Genomic DNA, 15,120 nt, shown 5'->3' with positions numbered 1-15,120 from the left:
TTGCATGTGTCTTAGATTCCAGAGCCAGCCAAAGAGTGGTAAAGTTCCTGATGAGACACACCCAAAAGCAAAATCAAAATCAAAACCACTGCCGAGCAAGCTCGCCGAACGAGGCGCTGGCGGGACATATGTTTCAAGTACGCCTTTCTAGTTTTGCGCATCGTGAGATGCACTAGGTCACTTGCTTGCGTCGGACGGATGAGCATCTGGTAAATCTTTGCCCAAGTCTTGCTGAAAGTCGAGTAAGGCGCCCAATGGGGCTGGTTGTTGGCCTGTAGCCTCCAGCGCATTCTCAGCACTATTATCACTTTTCTCGTTTGCCGCAGGCGTGTTGTCGCTCGAGCCGACATCGATCAGGCTGCCCTCAACAGGCGCATGTGCGGCGCCACTGGGTGCAGTATCTAGCGTCCGAGGCGGGATCGCCTGTACGCTACCTCGCTTTGTCTTCTGGCCTGGCAGGATGGGGTAAATGGCGAGAATCTGAGCCGTTTGTTCGTCGGCCGTTTTGCCATCACTAAGCGGGGTGTCATTGGATGAACGGCGATAAGAGGAAGCCCCCGACTGGCAGATACACACATCTGGCCTTTAACAATCCATCCCAAGTCCTGTTGGCAATTTTAGAGGCCACCGGGGCCGGCCATGGGGCGTCGAAATAGGCGCGGCTTTCACTCGACGCCCTCTTGCGACCGTGTAGCGGCCTCCTCGCGCTGCATGTCTTCGACCTTGGTTTTTTCAACCGTGGCTAGCTCGTGGTTCCGGTTCATCACGGCTTGGGCCGTTTGCTGCCAAAGCCGTTGCGATTCTCGATCACCCTGCTCAGTGATTGGCCGTACCGATGGCGAAGTTGGCTTCGCTTTCTGGGCATTGAAGAATTTCTCCTTTCTTCCCGTCTGAAGAATGAGTCGTATTAGTAATCAAGACATCCCCCATACACGATCTCGCTTCTCTTGCCTACCTGCAAGTTCTTGATGGCCATTTCCCCACTCCACAGGCCGGACAGTTCGCGCAGGACCTCTCCAGTCTTCTCGTTTCGAACAGTACCGCCAATGGCGTTGTACGTGCCGCTCACCCAACCCTTGGTCTTGAACTCGATATCTGCAACGAGACCGAGATCAGGGCAGCGCACGAAGCTGTGGTCCCCCAGCTCGTATTTCATTTTGCCAAACAGGATACCTCGTGCGTACATGTTTGGCTGGGTGAGGATACTAGACGAGAGGAGTAAAAATTGTCAGCCAGACGGCAAATATTTTTTGTCTGACCCGGCCTGGCATTGTGGCCAAATGGGACTCAGAAAAGCGTACTATCGTTCCGGTTTGCCGTTCTTTTTTCGGTTTAGCAGGCTCAGGACAGCTGTCCCTTCCATGATGCTGGCGGCGGAGTTGCCCAAGAAACGACTCCGCGGCTTAAGCGTGCCATCGACACGAATATGATGCTCGGGGGCCATGTAGAAATAGCTGGACTTGGGCGGATGGTGCGATGTTTGCTCGGAGACGTAATAGCCCTGAGTGTTGTCCGGAAAGGTCCAGTAGCACGTGAAGACCTCGCCGAGGATGGGATTGAGAGGCTTTTTCACGCCCCTGACAGACGTACGGTCAGTTCCGGTGTATAGACATAATGTGGCAACAGGAGACAGGGGAGGACCCACGGAGGCCGAATGTGCCAACCGCTCAGGTAGAACTTGACAACGGACACGAATCGCTCAACAGGGTCCTCAATGGCGGATATGGGGAGGAGCATTTCGGGATGGCACATAAAGTTCGTAATTCTCTCTAGCATGCTGCGCGGCTCCAGGATAAAGGTCGGGAGAACAACCCTGCTGAGATCAGCGCCGGGCCGTAGCTGAGAGATGATATGCATCAGAACTGGGGCACGAGCGTCAGTGGGCGGTTAAAACATGGAAGAGCACTACATCCTCGGCTCGTACCGTTTCCCTGCTCGGGCTCCACGATAAGCGTGTCATCCTCCTGGGCCTCTTCGCTGGACTGGACCGGATGGGCACCTGTTGAATAAATTCTAGTCAGTGTACGTCTGCGATGTGACCTCCTTCAGGGGCGAAAGCAGGCGAGGCGTGCTCTCCCACAGCGATACGAGCACTGGCCAGCAGGGACTTTATCGAATAGGGGTCAGGATGGCGTACTGGCACTGGAAGCTGCACGGCGCCGCGTGCCGCCCACTATGTTCAACATGCTGAAGCTTTGTCAGAAAACAGGCACAGTGTGTCGTATCGTGTGATTCTAGCGGTAAGCTGTGGAGGAGGAAGCAAGTGCTAGGCGGCAAGATAAAAGGATGAATAGCGAAGCCAGCAACCGGATGGATAGGAAGTGAAGGGAAGCGAAATTCCGAAAGGCGGAGCTACAAGGCCAAAAGATGGAGAAATCCCAGGGGACCCCACGAAAGATCGTTGCTTGTGGACTGCAGCTGTGAATCCCTTTTTTTTTGTTTCGCTCTTTTTTTTTCAACCTTCTCCAGGCTTAGGTAGATTTGGGGGGTGGGATGTGACCTACGGAGTTCAGCAAGGGCCGCGAGGTAGCTGCGGGGCAGTGGAATGACGTTGATTGCGGTAAAGCGCACGGAGCAACTTTCCGAGAGTCGCCTACTACGGAGTATGTAATCCGACTGCCGACTTGCTATATGGCTGGGGAAATGCTGCGCCACAGCTGCGTTTCTCTGGAATTTGCGCTACACAGCTATGGCGAATGAAAGGGCAGCAATGACCTTTGCAGACATTGGATGACATTGGCAGCAACTGAAGCGACTGGCGTCGTTATACTCCGTAGTTCTACAGAGTATGCTGACTGGCATGGGACGGTTGCATACATAGTAGTGCTGAGAGAGTACGTAAGCGTTTGATGTCTGATTCTTTCTATAATTACTCCGTAAATGGCATTCCTTTGATCTCAACACAGAGTAAAATACGGAGTACGCAGTAGGCAGAACTGTCTCAGAACCTGACAAAGAGGCAGCCAATGGGCTGTTATCAGCCTTTTCTTGGCCGCGCTACCTTAAACGGCGGACGAGGCCCAATCACATGTCAGGAGATTCCCTTTCTTACTAAAGCTTAATAGATATAGCTGCGCCAGTATGTACTCCGACTTACAGTACTTTGCTATCTTGCATTCTGGCGGCAAGAGGCGGCTAAATACAGAAACAACAACAGGGGAGACTGTTAGTCCTATATGGGTTATCTTAGAATAACTTACGTGTACACCAATACGGGGAACGTCGCTGGAAACAGGGAACACGAAGGTCTTGAAGTGGGTTGGACTAGGCTGGAACGCAGCCTAGAAGCGACAATCCATGTACGCGTATTCGTGTACGGAGTACGATACTCGTAAAGCCTGAACGCCCCAGACAGGCGCCATGCTCCACTGCAACGCACACTACCCAAGCGCTGTAGCCCGCCAACGAGCACTACCGACAGGGCCTCCCAGCAAGTTGGGCCGGGCGAAGAACACGACGAAGAGTGGAAGAATGCGCAATCGAGAGATTACTTTGAATCGTATGGCACACGCCCAATCATAAAATTGGCTTCGTACTGGTCGTCCTGCAGGATACGATGTGGTGCGATGTGGATCGTCTTGGCGTTATTATGCTGGGGCTCCTCAGCTTGACTGGCCAGATCCCCGTCCACCGACCTGTCTCGCAGCTATTTCCGCTGCAGCAGCATTCCGGCCGTTGTGTGCAAGCTGTCCGCTCCTTTGTGGCCCTCTGGCGGCTGCCCGAACGGCAACGAACAGCCGCTGTTCCAGGAAAAACGGGGGAAGATTGGCGCTGTGCTGGACAGTGGACTGGACGACTCGTATTATATCCTCCTGCCCCGACATAAAGAGTGGAGAAGGAAGGTGGGCTCTGCCGGTTTTGGACAATTGCGGTTTCCGTCTTATTCTGAAACATCGCAGGGGATGACAGAAGCGGGAAGTAATTACGAGCTCCTACCAAAATAGACGAGCAGGAAGGCGACACTGGCTAAACACCGACTCGAGCTGTCCTTCCCATGTGCTCTTGCCGTCTGGGTTTTCGCTTTGCATCCCCCTATCTGGCACATCTTCTTGTCTTCCTACGAGCACTCTCTGCCGCTCAGCAGGTTCCCCGCAAACACACCGCACTACTGCTGCGCCCAACTGCTCGCCAGACAGGACCTCGCCGACAAAGGGAGCTGCAGCGGCACAGCCCAAGACGAGTCCGGACAGATCCCCGGTTGCTCTGTCGGATCCTTTTTTCGGTTGCCCCCTGGGGAAACACCTCGCCTTATCGGTCACGCTTTCCTTAGTTTTCACGTCCGCCAAGCCACCCTTCTTTCAACCTTTCGCCATACCGTCTTCCTCTCCTCCCATCAACGGCTCGCGTGCCTCTTCAATTTTGGCCATGGACCGTGACCATGGCACCGCGCCCACGCCTGGCCCGGAAGATAACCGGTCACGGAAAGGTCGTCTGATGGGCAAACTGTTTGGCGGCCGCGATCGAAAAGTGTCCAACGAGCTACGTGGCGACGACGCCGAGCTCAATGCTTTCCTGCACGGCACCTCGAACTCACCCTCGCCCTTAGCTGCCTCGACAGGCACGACGTTTGACACCTTCCAGGTCACACACAGCACTCCGCCCCAGCTGGCGAAGTTGGACACACAATATGTCTCTCGCTATCCCAACGCCCTGCCTGTCGACCGTGGGAACTCCTCCCAGCAGAGCCTACCGAGCAGCCAGCAATCTCGCAGCCCCCCGCCGAGCTACTCGGTGTCAAAATCTGCGAAGCGAAACAGAAAAGGGCTTGTCGTCCGCTTTGCAGACTCGTATCCGGACATTATCGGCGAGGGCGGCGATGAGACTGAGGCACCGCCGATGGAAATTGGCAAGCGACGACGTGCACGTGCAGCAAAGCTCGCCGTCTCACCGTTGCTTGGCATGCACAGCTTGGCCCGCGGAATCCCAACGGAAGCACAGCCGGCGACGTTGCCGATACGCTCGCCGCTGCCCGGCCCTCCAACATCACAACGCTCTATATTGCAACAGTCACAGCTGGAGTCACAACAGCCGGCGGCACAACCGCCGCTCAGGCCGCAGCAATCGTATTTGCGGCCGTCTCCCGACGACGACAGCTTTCTTCCTCGTCCGCTGAGGAGGACTCAGACTGGCTTTTCGGCAATTTCGGTTCCGTCCTCGCCTGACGATGACGAGCCGCCGTCTCTGCCATCTCCGCCGTCTTTTCCCAGCTCGCCGGAACGGAATCCGTCTTTGTCTTCGAAGATCCCTACCAAACACTAATCCCCCACCCGGCTCTTTTGATGGTCCCGTCTTGACCCGCAACGACAGCCGTCGGTCTTTTATCGAGGTTCACCAGGCGGAAATGCGCGAAGCTGAGGGCCGTGCTCTAGCCAACGCCCTTCGCGCCGGTGTCAGCCCGCCGTCCAGTCCGGAAGTCGAACAGAAGCGACCACCGTCGCCGAGCAGGAGGTCACCGGCCAAGGGCACACCCCCGCTGCTCCCCCCTCCGCGACACCCAGAACATCGCGGGCCTATCAACCGCTTTGAATTCGACCCAACCTCGCCCTCGGCCGCGTCGCCACTTCAGCGCATGCGTTCTGAGCGCCACAGGCCGCTGGCCCGCGACCCCAGCCCTGCATCCGACTCGCCTCCCACCCCGGCTGTGGAACGACCATATAATGCTTTCCGGCGAGATGCTATTGGCAGCGTGTCTGTCAAGGACCGTGGGGCCTACGCCTTGGCCAACGCCCCCAGGGCAATGCAGGACACGTACGATGCAGCCCAGTCTGCTTCTGACGAGGCCTTTACCTTATTTGTCACCCGCATGCGCCACCTGTTCGAGTTGTTCCGCCTGCACTCCGAAACAGTGAGGCCGTTGGTATCAAGCACCTCGGAGGATCTGGCCCGCGCGGCGTTGTGGTGGTTTTGTCATTGGTCGCATGGCTCTGGGAGAACGTCATGCGCGAGCGCTCGGCTGCGGGCGGCGCACCGTTGTCTCGCGGTAGCGAATTTGCTATGCAGCAGGCGTACGCAGATTTGGCGAAGGCGTACTGGGTTCTGGAGGTCGTCTTGCCGGACATTCTTGCCACGAAGCAGAGTCCAATGGATACCGAAGTAGGGCAGGTGCGTTCAGTCCTCGTGAACAATCTGCGCAAGCTAGCGACGTCAATGAAGCGGAACGACCTGCTGCCGCCCGAAGACGCCCTCCTGCCGCAGACCATCGACAAGGCGATATGGGCCGTGTACCCTCCCGTCAGCTCCGATGTCACCACCCTCCTGTGGGGGAAATGGGGCTCGGGTCTGGCTGCGGCGGCCTCGCCTGTCTCGGCGATGTCGATTCTAGAGACCATACCGGTATCGGACAATGGCCAGGATTTTGTCTTCAGCCGCGTCTGGGCCGACGTGTATCTGACCGAGCAGGGCCGGGAGTCGTCGCACCAAGCACGACTTCACTTCCCCTGTCTTCTGACCGTCGCCAGGCCTCAGAACCAGCCGACGCTGGAAGTGGTTATTGCGAGCCAGAATGGCACTGTGCAGCTGCGAGTGCAGGGCAGGAAGAACCCAGGACCCATGTGGGAGGATGTCCGATGGCGCCCTGAAACGTTTGCATTTGAGTTAAAGATGCCGCGTGGGTTTTTGCTCATCATCCAGCTGTCAAAAGCTGACTACGGGCTCCTGTGGAGCATGTACGACTTTGGAGCCAAGGTGCACAACCAGCTGTATCCGCGCAAGGATGAGCATATTCTGTTCCGCTCAACGCTCAAGGCATTCCAGTACTTCGAATCGGGACCTCCGTCGGGCAGCTTTCCGAAAGAAGCAGTGGCGGACTGCGATGTGGCGCTGTTTGAGAAGATCGTGTCGGAGAACGCAGCGACAGGACGGCGCAACTTCCACCGCGGCTTCCGGTTCGCCGTAGTGTCGGGAACGCGGACGCGTACGCTATACGGTGCATCACAGTTGTACCTGCCAGAGGCGCCGGTGCAGTTCAGCTTCTTGCGCGGCGATCACGGCGACCCGGCGCTGCTGCTGCGATTCGAGAATAACCGGTCGAAGGGCAGCATGGTGCTGTCATTTGGCAGGGAGGACGAGCGGACGCGGTTCCACATGTTCTTGGCCGACACAGCCTTGCAAAGCAGCGAGCGCGTGGTGGCTAACGTTCCAGTGACGTCGCTGCAAGTCCAGGCGGTGGCAACGCCGAACAAGGCTGCTGCTGCCTTTGGGACCAACGCGCTCTCGGTGTTCAAGAAACTGGCTTTCAGCCGGCTGCGGGTAATCAACGACGACGACGAGGCGGACACGACCAGCGCGGCGACGGTGCTTGCGGAGAACCTACGAATTATCATGGAGTTTGGGGACTGCACGCTGACAGACCGGATCAATGTGGGGGCCCCGGGGGAGCTTCGGCTGCGGCTGGATGTGCGGGACAGCAACTGCCTGGTACTGCTGCGGCAGCCACAGAAAGCCTGACGCTGTCGATGTCGGAGGTGCAGGTGCCGGCGGGAGATGGGGCCGCGAATTGGCCGAGGGTCTGGGAGCGGTGGGGGCCGGGGTGACGTGCCGGGTGTTGCGGTTCCCTACGGTGGCCGACCTGCACGCGGTGCAAGCCGCGATCACGGGATACGAGGTGGTGTTTGACGGGATGGCGGCGACGTTTGCGATAGCGCGGCGGCGGATGGTGGTGCCGATCCACAAGAAGTGGGAGGCGGGCACGACACGGATCCAGGTGGTGGTGCAGCCGGACACCAAGGTGACGCAGCTGCTGGCCTTCTTCCAGGATTTCCACTACGGGCAGTGCATGGGCTTTGTGCTCAAGGGCACGGACGTGTTCGAGGCGTTTAGCCGCAGCGGCAAGGCCGGGCTGAAGATTGACGATGCCAAGTTCCCGCTGCCACGGATGCGGACGGGAGACAGCGGAGCGAACGGGAGCAAAGAGGGCGGCAGCGACTTTGACGAGACGGCCTTTGTGTGTCTGGACATGCCAGATCTGCCGGGCGAGCACGATGACATCTCGATTTTGTTTCAAGAGGAAGCAGGCAAGTTGACGACAGCACTAAAATTTCCCAGCGTTACGCACGCGCTAACAATGAGCAGAACGAGATCGGCTGGCGGCGTGTCTTCCCGCACGAGTGCGAAACACTCGTACGAGCAAGAAACACTAAGATCAAAGGGCAGCGGGTGTGTTTTTGGGTTCCTGCATTTGAGCATCATAGATACCCTAGAGCGGGACACAGAGGGCAAAGGACCAGCAGCCAGTATGTCGATCAGCATGTTTAACGGTCTACCGATCTTCAGGGCCGGTGTGTTTGGGGTAATGCAGCGCAGCAAATGTTTGTATATTGGGGTAACAGGGCATCAGTGATATCTAGGTATCGTCAAATAGCAAGAGGCAGCAAAAGAACGTGTACATACAGGCTCACTGAGCCGAGTCCAGAGGCTCGTTGTCCGCAGCAAAGAAGCCGTTGAGCATGTAACGCAGGCGGCGGCGCACGTGATCATCGACCGGTTGATCGGCCAGCAGGCTGAGGACGGCGACAGCGGCGGGACAGTCTCGCGGGCTGGTGTCGGTGGTGGCTCGTCTCTTCTTGCTGGACGAGACGAAGGGGTCGTCGCGGTAGTCTTTTTCGTCCTGGTCACCATCATCGGCAGCTGCGCGCTTGATGCCGACGGTGGCTGTGGTGGCTGTGGTGGCTGGGGTTGCTGTGGCGGCTGTGGCGTCTGGGGCTGCTGACGAAGCAAAGGATGTGGCGACAGATGTGGGAAAGGACGTTGCAAAGGAGGTGTCGGCAGAAGCCGGCCGTTGGTCACGTGTCACCAACAGTCCAGGACCACGTCGGCGACGGCCCGGTGTCAACGGCAGCGGCGAAGCTGGCGTGGGCACCACGATGCTGTTGGGACGGCTACTGCTGATGCTGCCGGCGGCCGAGTCGACGTCCATCTTGGCAGCCTCCGCCGTCAGGTGTTTTTTCGTGTGAGCGTTCGCCTTGTTCGGTTCCGTCGCCTCCTGCTTTACCACGCCGCCGTCGCCCTCTTCTTCTTCGATCCGCCAGTTTTCGCGTTCAATGTGATCAACCAGCGCCGCACAGCCGCGCTCCATGTCGCTGTCGAAGCCGGCGTCGCTGTAGGACGGCGACTGCAGCGGGGATGGGGCGCGGGCTGGTGGTGGTGGTGGTGGTGTGTCTGTAGCTGTTGCTGAGCCCGAGACCGTAGCCGTAGATGCAGAGCCAAAGTAGTGTGTGATAGGGCGGCTGGCTGGCCGGGGCGGCGTATCGCGACGACGAGGCCGAGGCGTTGGCGTTGGCGGAGATTCCTGGTCAGAGGAGTCGTCGTCGGCAATGGGTGCGGTTGCAGCTGCAGTCGGTCTGCCGCTTGTGGGCGTCGCGAAGATACGCTGTCGCGACGTGGTCCGGGGCGAGGGCTTTTGCAGCAGCTGCGGCCGCTGCGGCTGTGGCTGTCGCCGCTGTCGGACAAGTGGTGTCGTTGCTGGGGTTGGTGGCAGCGGCCATCTGCGCTCGGCGTCGGGTGTTGTGCGACGTCCGACAGACGTGCGGAACGAGCTGGCCGGAGCAGCTGTACCGCTGCTGTTGTTGCTGCTGCCGCTGCTTCTGGCAGAGTCCTCCCAGAGAAAGAATTTGCACTGGCGACGGCGATCTGTCTGCGCACACGTGTAGAACCAGCGGCCTTTATTGAGTCCGGGCTTGCGGGTCTCGCGCAACACCGCGTCCCGCGGCGGGGTGCAGTCGCAGAGCCAGCGGCCGTCGTCTAGGCGGTGGCCATGCGTGCCGCGACCCGGCGACGGCACCACTGCGCTGGCCGTGTGACGACCCGAGGCTGTTGATGGCGTCGCCGGCATGTAGGTCGATGTGGATGTGGGCGTGGTTGGTCCTGCAACTGCCGAAGGGGAAGGCGTGCGGGGTGGCGGCCGTGCCGCGCGCGGCCGGCCCTGTCGGCGAGGAGTCTTCTGCATGGTGGGCGCAGATGGAGAGCAGCAGGATGATGGGATTTGGGCATAGGAGAATGGGTATGCAATGCTGCTCTGGAAGCTTTAATGGATTTATTAATGGGTGGCTGGATGCGCTAGTCCTCTTACAGAATTGGCGTTAGCGGGGCAATTCACTAACGTCGACCCACTTTCGCGCAGCGCCATGCGTAGTAGCGTCACGACTTGGGCGGTATTGTAGTCCATGGTCGTGTGCTTCTATCCTGTGCCACTATCAAAGACAAATCACATCGACCATGAGACTGACGTTCCAGCCTAAGAGACTTGGGCAGCAATGCCCGAGCAGCGTACAACTCGAGGAATGATGGCCACGTCTAGCTTTGACACCCAACCTAAATCGATATATTTTCGAGGATGTATGTGTGTAAATTTACAATCGTCATTACAAGTTTTCTGCTTGGAAAATCCTTCAGGCTTCTCGTCGCATATATCTTATGACCCGTACCGTTCCCCTTTCCATTCCTTGACGCCCCTTGCTGCCCTTTGCCCTGCCCTGGATGTCCCTTGCTCGGCCCCTTTTCACTCTTCCTCCATGCCTTTCCCACTCTCCTCAGATCTGGTAGAAGTAGTCGTCGTCCAGGCCCTTCCGACTCGGAACTGCTCCGGCACCCGGCGGCGGCCCTGCATACACGGCCTCCAGCCGCACGTTGAGCAGCCGGATCTTGAGTCCGTAGTCGCCCACCAGGGACACCAGCTTGTTCGTCTCTGCCGTGATGGGCGCCTGGTGCAGCAGCATCAGCAGTCCGTCCAGCCACTCTGACGCTACTGAGTGGTTCAACGGGTGCAGCGTCAGGATGGCCACCTCTCTGACTGCTCCATCGGCCGTGTCTGCTTCTGCTGCTTCGGCCTCGCTGCTGCCTGTGCGCCCTGTCGTCACGGTGTTCTCATAGGCAAACACGGTGATCTTGGTCGTCGTCGTCGCCATCGGTCTTGCTGCTGGTCGCGTCGTCGTCGCCGTCGTCGCCGTCATCGCTGTCCCTGACGTTCCAGCTGTCCCGGGCGGTCTCGCCTCGCTACTGCTGCTGTTGTTTTCGCCATCCTCGCTCGCCGTCGTCGTCGTCATCGTCGCAGCAGTTGCCGCTGCCGACACGTTCGACACCACCGAGCTGATTGTGCTGAGGTCCACCTTCTCCGTCAAAACGTCCAGTCCAGGCCCCGGATCCGTTCCCGTCGTCGGCTGCGCAAAGTCGGCGTAGTGCAGGTACCGACGGTTGTGTGACAGCCGCACAAACCGCCAGCCCTTGGGCTCGTACAATCGTCGCCGACCCTCTGTCGTCTCCTGCTGCTGCTCCAGATCTCGTCGTGGCAGCGGCCGCGAAAACCAAGCTCCTTGCAGCAAACACCGCACCCGCTGCTCCTTGACAAACTGCAGCGCCTCCATCCTCAGCTCCTCGCGCACTTGGTGCAGATGTGTCCCCCACTGGTCCTCAAACGACAGCTCCAGCAGCCCCATCTGCAGCTCGCGCAACCGCCCGCAGCCGTGCTCCTGCAGTTCCTCCTCCACCTCGGCTACATCTTTGGTCCGTCCGGCCTGGCCGACCACCTCCTCCACCAGGATCCGCACCAGCTCTGCCACCTTCTCAAAGTCTTCCCGTCCGGCTCCTGTCGCCTTCCACAGCCGGAAGAAGGCCTGCAGCCCCGCCGTGTGTAGCCGTGACCACTGCAGCACCAGCGGCCGGAAGATCCGGTCCATGTCCTTGCCGTCACCACCCCCGCCGTCTCGTCCCTGCAGGTCCTTGCTCAGGTCGTCCAGGTCTGCCCGGTCCACTTCAAAGTGCTCGTACAGCGTCATCGTCACGGCCAGGCTGGCTCGCGCCACCGGACATCGCTGGCTCAACGGCCGCGACGACTGCTCCAGCAGCAGCTTCTGGAACCCGTCCTCGTTCTTGCGCACAAAGTCCGTTAGGTCCATCATCCCCAGGAACCCTGCTGCCTCGAACTCGCCTGCTGGACTCTCGGTCTCAAACCCCAGCCGCCTCCACTTCTCCGGGTTATGTCGTCGGCTGCCCTTTTTCGCTGCTGCTGTCGCCGCCGCTGTGGATGTCTCGCTATCCCCCCCACCCCCGCTCACGATCGAAAGGACGCCACTGCCGGCGTTGTGGTGCACCGTCCGGTCGGGCGCGCTGGCCAGGTGCAGGCCCTTGAGTGCACGGCGGTGTTCCGGCCGCTCCAGGTCCACTCGCACCTCTCGCCACTTGCGCAGCAGCACCTTGGTCAGCGACTGGAACTCGAGCAGTGGGTGCGCCAGGTCCTGCAGCGCCGAGCTCTGCATCAGGTTATAGGCCGCCTTGATGAGACCTAGGTCCTGCAGTCGCTTGATCATCTTCGACCAGTCCTCACCGGATGGCAGCGTCCCGGCCATTGACGTTGTCGAGGCTGCTGCGGACATGTCACCTCCTGCCGCCATCGGATCGCCTGATACCGCGTCGCGGATCAGCGCGTTGACCAGCATCAGCGCGTTGGCGCACAGCGCGTGGTCCGCCGACTGCAGCTGCTGTATCACCAGCTCAAAGAACTGCGGATACACCGCCACCGCCGGCTTCAGCGCCCGGAACCCAAAGTTGCCTGCCGGGCTGGTGCGCAGTGCCGACGCCGCCGAGCCGGCCCCGATGCCCACACCAACACCGCGTGCCGTCGACGACTGACTGTGGCTGACCAGCGCTACTAGGATGCTCATCGCCCCGCGCAGAATGTTGACCAGCGGGTTTGTCACGATCAGCTCCACGATCCGCTCCACCAAATCGCCTGCTGTCGGCCCCTCGAAGATTTCCCAGCCCATGTCCACCTCCAGCAGCCGGCTCAGCGACTGCAGCGAGTATGCCAGCGTGTTTCCTCCCGTCGTCAGTATTAGCCGCCGTAGCACCATCAGGCCGCCCGTCGAGATGAAAACGTCTGCAAATGCCGGGTCGTTGATCGAAGACTGTAGCTTGAACACGGCCATCTTGCGCGCCGCGTCCTCGTCGCTCGCCAGCCGCGACAGCAGCGCCGGGATATCTGCCTGGTCCATATCGAACGAAGGAAGCTGCCGTGCTCAAGACCCCAAAGCCTGCTTTTTGCGTATGGCTCGTCTGGAGGGAGCCGTCGCTTCTGGCTGCTGCTGCTGCTGCTCGTCGCGATAGTCGTTGCGCTGTCCAGGCCGCTATCAGCCGCTCAATATCCTCACGAGGCGAAAGAATGCTGTCGCCTGTCCTCCCTCGTGCACAATGGCCTCTAGTTGGCTCTCGTCTTTGGCTGAAGACGGTCCTGATATGCTGAATTGCCGAGAACGGAGTAGGTAACGAAGGGAAAGCAGCTTCGAGGTTCGTGTGCACGGACCCTGTTTGGCCAATGAGAGGCTAGGCTGGCTAAATAGGGGTTCAAGGCTGCACGGCGTGGATCCGGAGTCTCTCGATATTGTGATGCTAGGCTGTCTGTGGCTTCTCGGCCCTACATTGTAGTTTCCCTTTTGAATGTCCTGTTGACATTGTCTGTTTTGGAAGGACCGTTCGCGTGAAAGATGTACAGACGGCAACTGCAAGCGTTGCGACTGCCGCCTTAGCAGCCTCGGACGCCTGCCAGCGCTGTAAAAGAGTCGGAGCCTGAAGACGCTAACGCCCTGGGCCGGCTGCACGTGTATGCTCCGGGGAACCGCCGACACCCCGCCCGTGCCTGCATTTTCGAGAGGATTTTGTCGCTTTCCGTGTATATATCTAAACTCATTGATTTTGCTGGATTCGTTTGTGGCACCATTGTGCCGATGACAAAGCCAACTGCGTCCAAGGCCACAGAAGGTGGGATGGGAGATAGATAAGCTACGACGTATAGATAGCCTGGCGGTGGCAAAACGGATCATGAAGCTAGAGCTTGCTTCTTGCTCCCAACATCTGTTTCTCGACTCTTGCCCACATACTCGTCCGCATACGGCCTTCCTCGCAGCAACTTGTTCCCAGCTCTCGAGACCACACAACCGAAACCAGAAAACAGACAATGACTTCCGCACCACACTTAACCGTGCTTTCCAGCCAAGATCCCACCCACGTGGCCGCCACCTGCGAGCAGCATGATCTCTCTATAGATGAGTTCCGGGACCTGCAGCGCCAGAGCACCACCGCCGCCCAGAGCGCCTACTGCCCGTACAGCCACTTTCCCGTCGGAGCTGCCGTCCTGACGCGCTACGGCATCGACACGTCGGGCACCGGCGCGCAGACTAGCAGTGGCCGCATCATCCTGGGCGCCAACGTGGAGAATGCAGCATATCCCGTGGGCACCTGTGCCGAGCGTGTTGCTCTGGGCCGTGCTGTCTTCGAGGGCCACCGCGATTTCAAAGCCATCGCTGTGCTGGCTCCGACGGCGCCCGCTGAGACGCCGTGCTCGCCATGCGGAATGTGCCGTCAGTTGTGAGTGGAGAAGGAAGGAGAAGAGACGAAGACGGACATGACGAGGAGTCTACAAGCTGACAGTCCTGCAGCATCCGTGAGTTCTGCGAGCTAAAGATGCCCATCATTATGTTCTCCAAGAACGGACATTACATTGCTGTCAAGCTGGAAGGGGTACGTCCAGATCTAGTTCCTTCATTCGAAGCATCCTGACTAACACCTCTTGCAAGCTACTGCCTTTGTCGTTTGGCCCAGAAGCCCTCGCCCCAGCAGCAGTGTCTTAATAGCACTGATCCTACGTTGTATCGAGACGACTGTCACGCTGCTTGGCGATCAATTAGGCTGTTGCTACCATATACTGGCCACCATATACTACATTTAACGAATCCGGACAGTCTACGGTAGGACTCTGCTGTTCCGCCCAGGTTTATGCCCTGTCTGGTTGGAACCAGGACGACATGCCTGCCGTGTTTGCCTCGTATTTGTGTTTCCTTCATTCCATATTCCATATGCATGATTCGGTTGGCTGCCGCAAGGTGGAAAATAAACAACCTGCGGGTCGACTCCAGGGTTAAACGGCGAGCAGCCTTCTTGAATTGCAGCAATGCAGAATCCCCTTGACAGTCTCCACTTTCGACAAGAGCAGCCCACGTCGTACGTCGTATGGCCCTTGTTGTTGTTATGTAAGATACGGAGCCACAGCGCCGTTGAAAGCGTGCACTTCGGGGAGCGCGACAACGTTCGGTGTCGCCAGCTAGAGATCTGACCAGGGTCGCGAAGATGGTTGGC

General features: G+C 58.8%; 5 protein-coding genes across 5 annotated transcripts; 2 read left to right on the top strand and 3 right to left on the bottom strand.

Annotated features, from left to right (window-relative positions):
• Window positions 1-177: 177 nt before the first annotated feature.
• On the bottom strand, window positions 178-2,186 carry CMQ_3236 (oxysterol-binding protein; the record flags this gene model as incomplete). The annotated part of the gene is made up of 8 exons (XM_014317314.1): window positions 178-514; window positions 577-605; window positions 675-890; window positions 956-1,205; window positions 1,302-1,577; window positions 1,646-1,862; window positions 1,925-1,999; window positions 2,138-2,186. 8 exons carry the CDS (start codon window positions 2,184-2,186, stop codon window positions 178-180), a joined length of 1,449 nt encoding a protein of 482 aa, XP_014172789.1.
• A 2,179-nt stretch (window positions 2,187-4,365) lies between these two features.
• Window positions 4,366-8,338, top strand: CMQ_2784 (uncharacterized protein; the record flags this gene model as incomplete). The annotated part of the gene is made up of 3 exons (XM_014316862.1): window positions 4,366-5,150; window positions 5,308-5,845; window positions 7,442-8,338. The coding sequence occupies 3 exons, from the start codon at window positions 4,366-4,368 to the stop codon at window positions 8,336-8,338; spliced, it is 2,220 nt and encodes a 739-aa protein (XP_014172337.1).
• Window positions 8,339-8,392: 54 nt separating this feature from the next.
• On the bottom strand, window positions 8,393-9,943 carry CMQ_2523 (zinc finger DNA-binding protein; the record flags this gene model as incomplete). The annotated part of the gene is made up of 1 exon (XM_014316601.1): window positions 8,393-9,943. One exon carries the CDS (start codon window positions 9,941-9,943, stop codon window positions 8,393-8,395), a length of 1,551 nt encoding a protein of 516 aa, XP_014172076.1.
• A 583-nt stretch (window positions 9,944-10,526) lies between these two features.
• On the bottom strand, window positions 10,527-12,983 carry CMQ_3093 (elmo ced-12 family protein; the record flags this gene model as incomplete). The annotated part of the gene is made up of 1 exon (XM_014317171.1): window positions 10,527-12,983. One exon carries the CDS (start codon window positions 12,981-12,983, stop codon window positions 10,527-10,529), a length of 2,457 nt encoding a protein of 818 aa, XP_014172646.1.
• A 959-nt stretch (window positions 12,984-13,942) lies between these two features.
• On the top strand, window positions 13,943-14,615 carry CMQ_2796 (cytidine deaminase; the record flags this gene model as incomplete). Its single annotated transcript, XM_014316874.1, has 3 exons — window positions 13,943-14,352; window positions 14,424-14,505; window positions 14,562-14,615. The coding sequence occupies 3 exons, from the start codon at window positions 13,943-13,945 to the stop codon at window positions 14,613-14,615; spliced, it is 546 nt and encodes a 181-aa protein (XP_014172349.1).
• Between the last annotated feature and the right edge of the window lie 505 nt (window positions 14,616-15,120).

This window comes from Grosmannia clavigera, assembly GCF_000143105.1.
Source record: "Grosmannia clavigera kw1407 unplaced genomic scaffold GCSC_144, whole genome shotgun sequence".
Classification (NCBI taxonomy): domain Eukaryota; kingdom Fungi; phylum Ascomycota; class Sordariomycetes; order Ophiostomatales; family Ophiostomataceae; genus Leptographium; species Leptographium clavigerum.
This window is presented reverse-complemented; position numbering and strand designations above follow the sequence as displayed.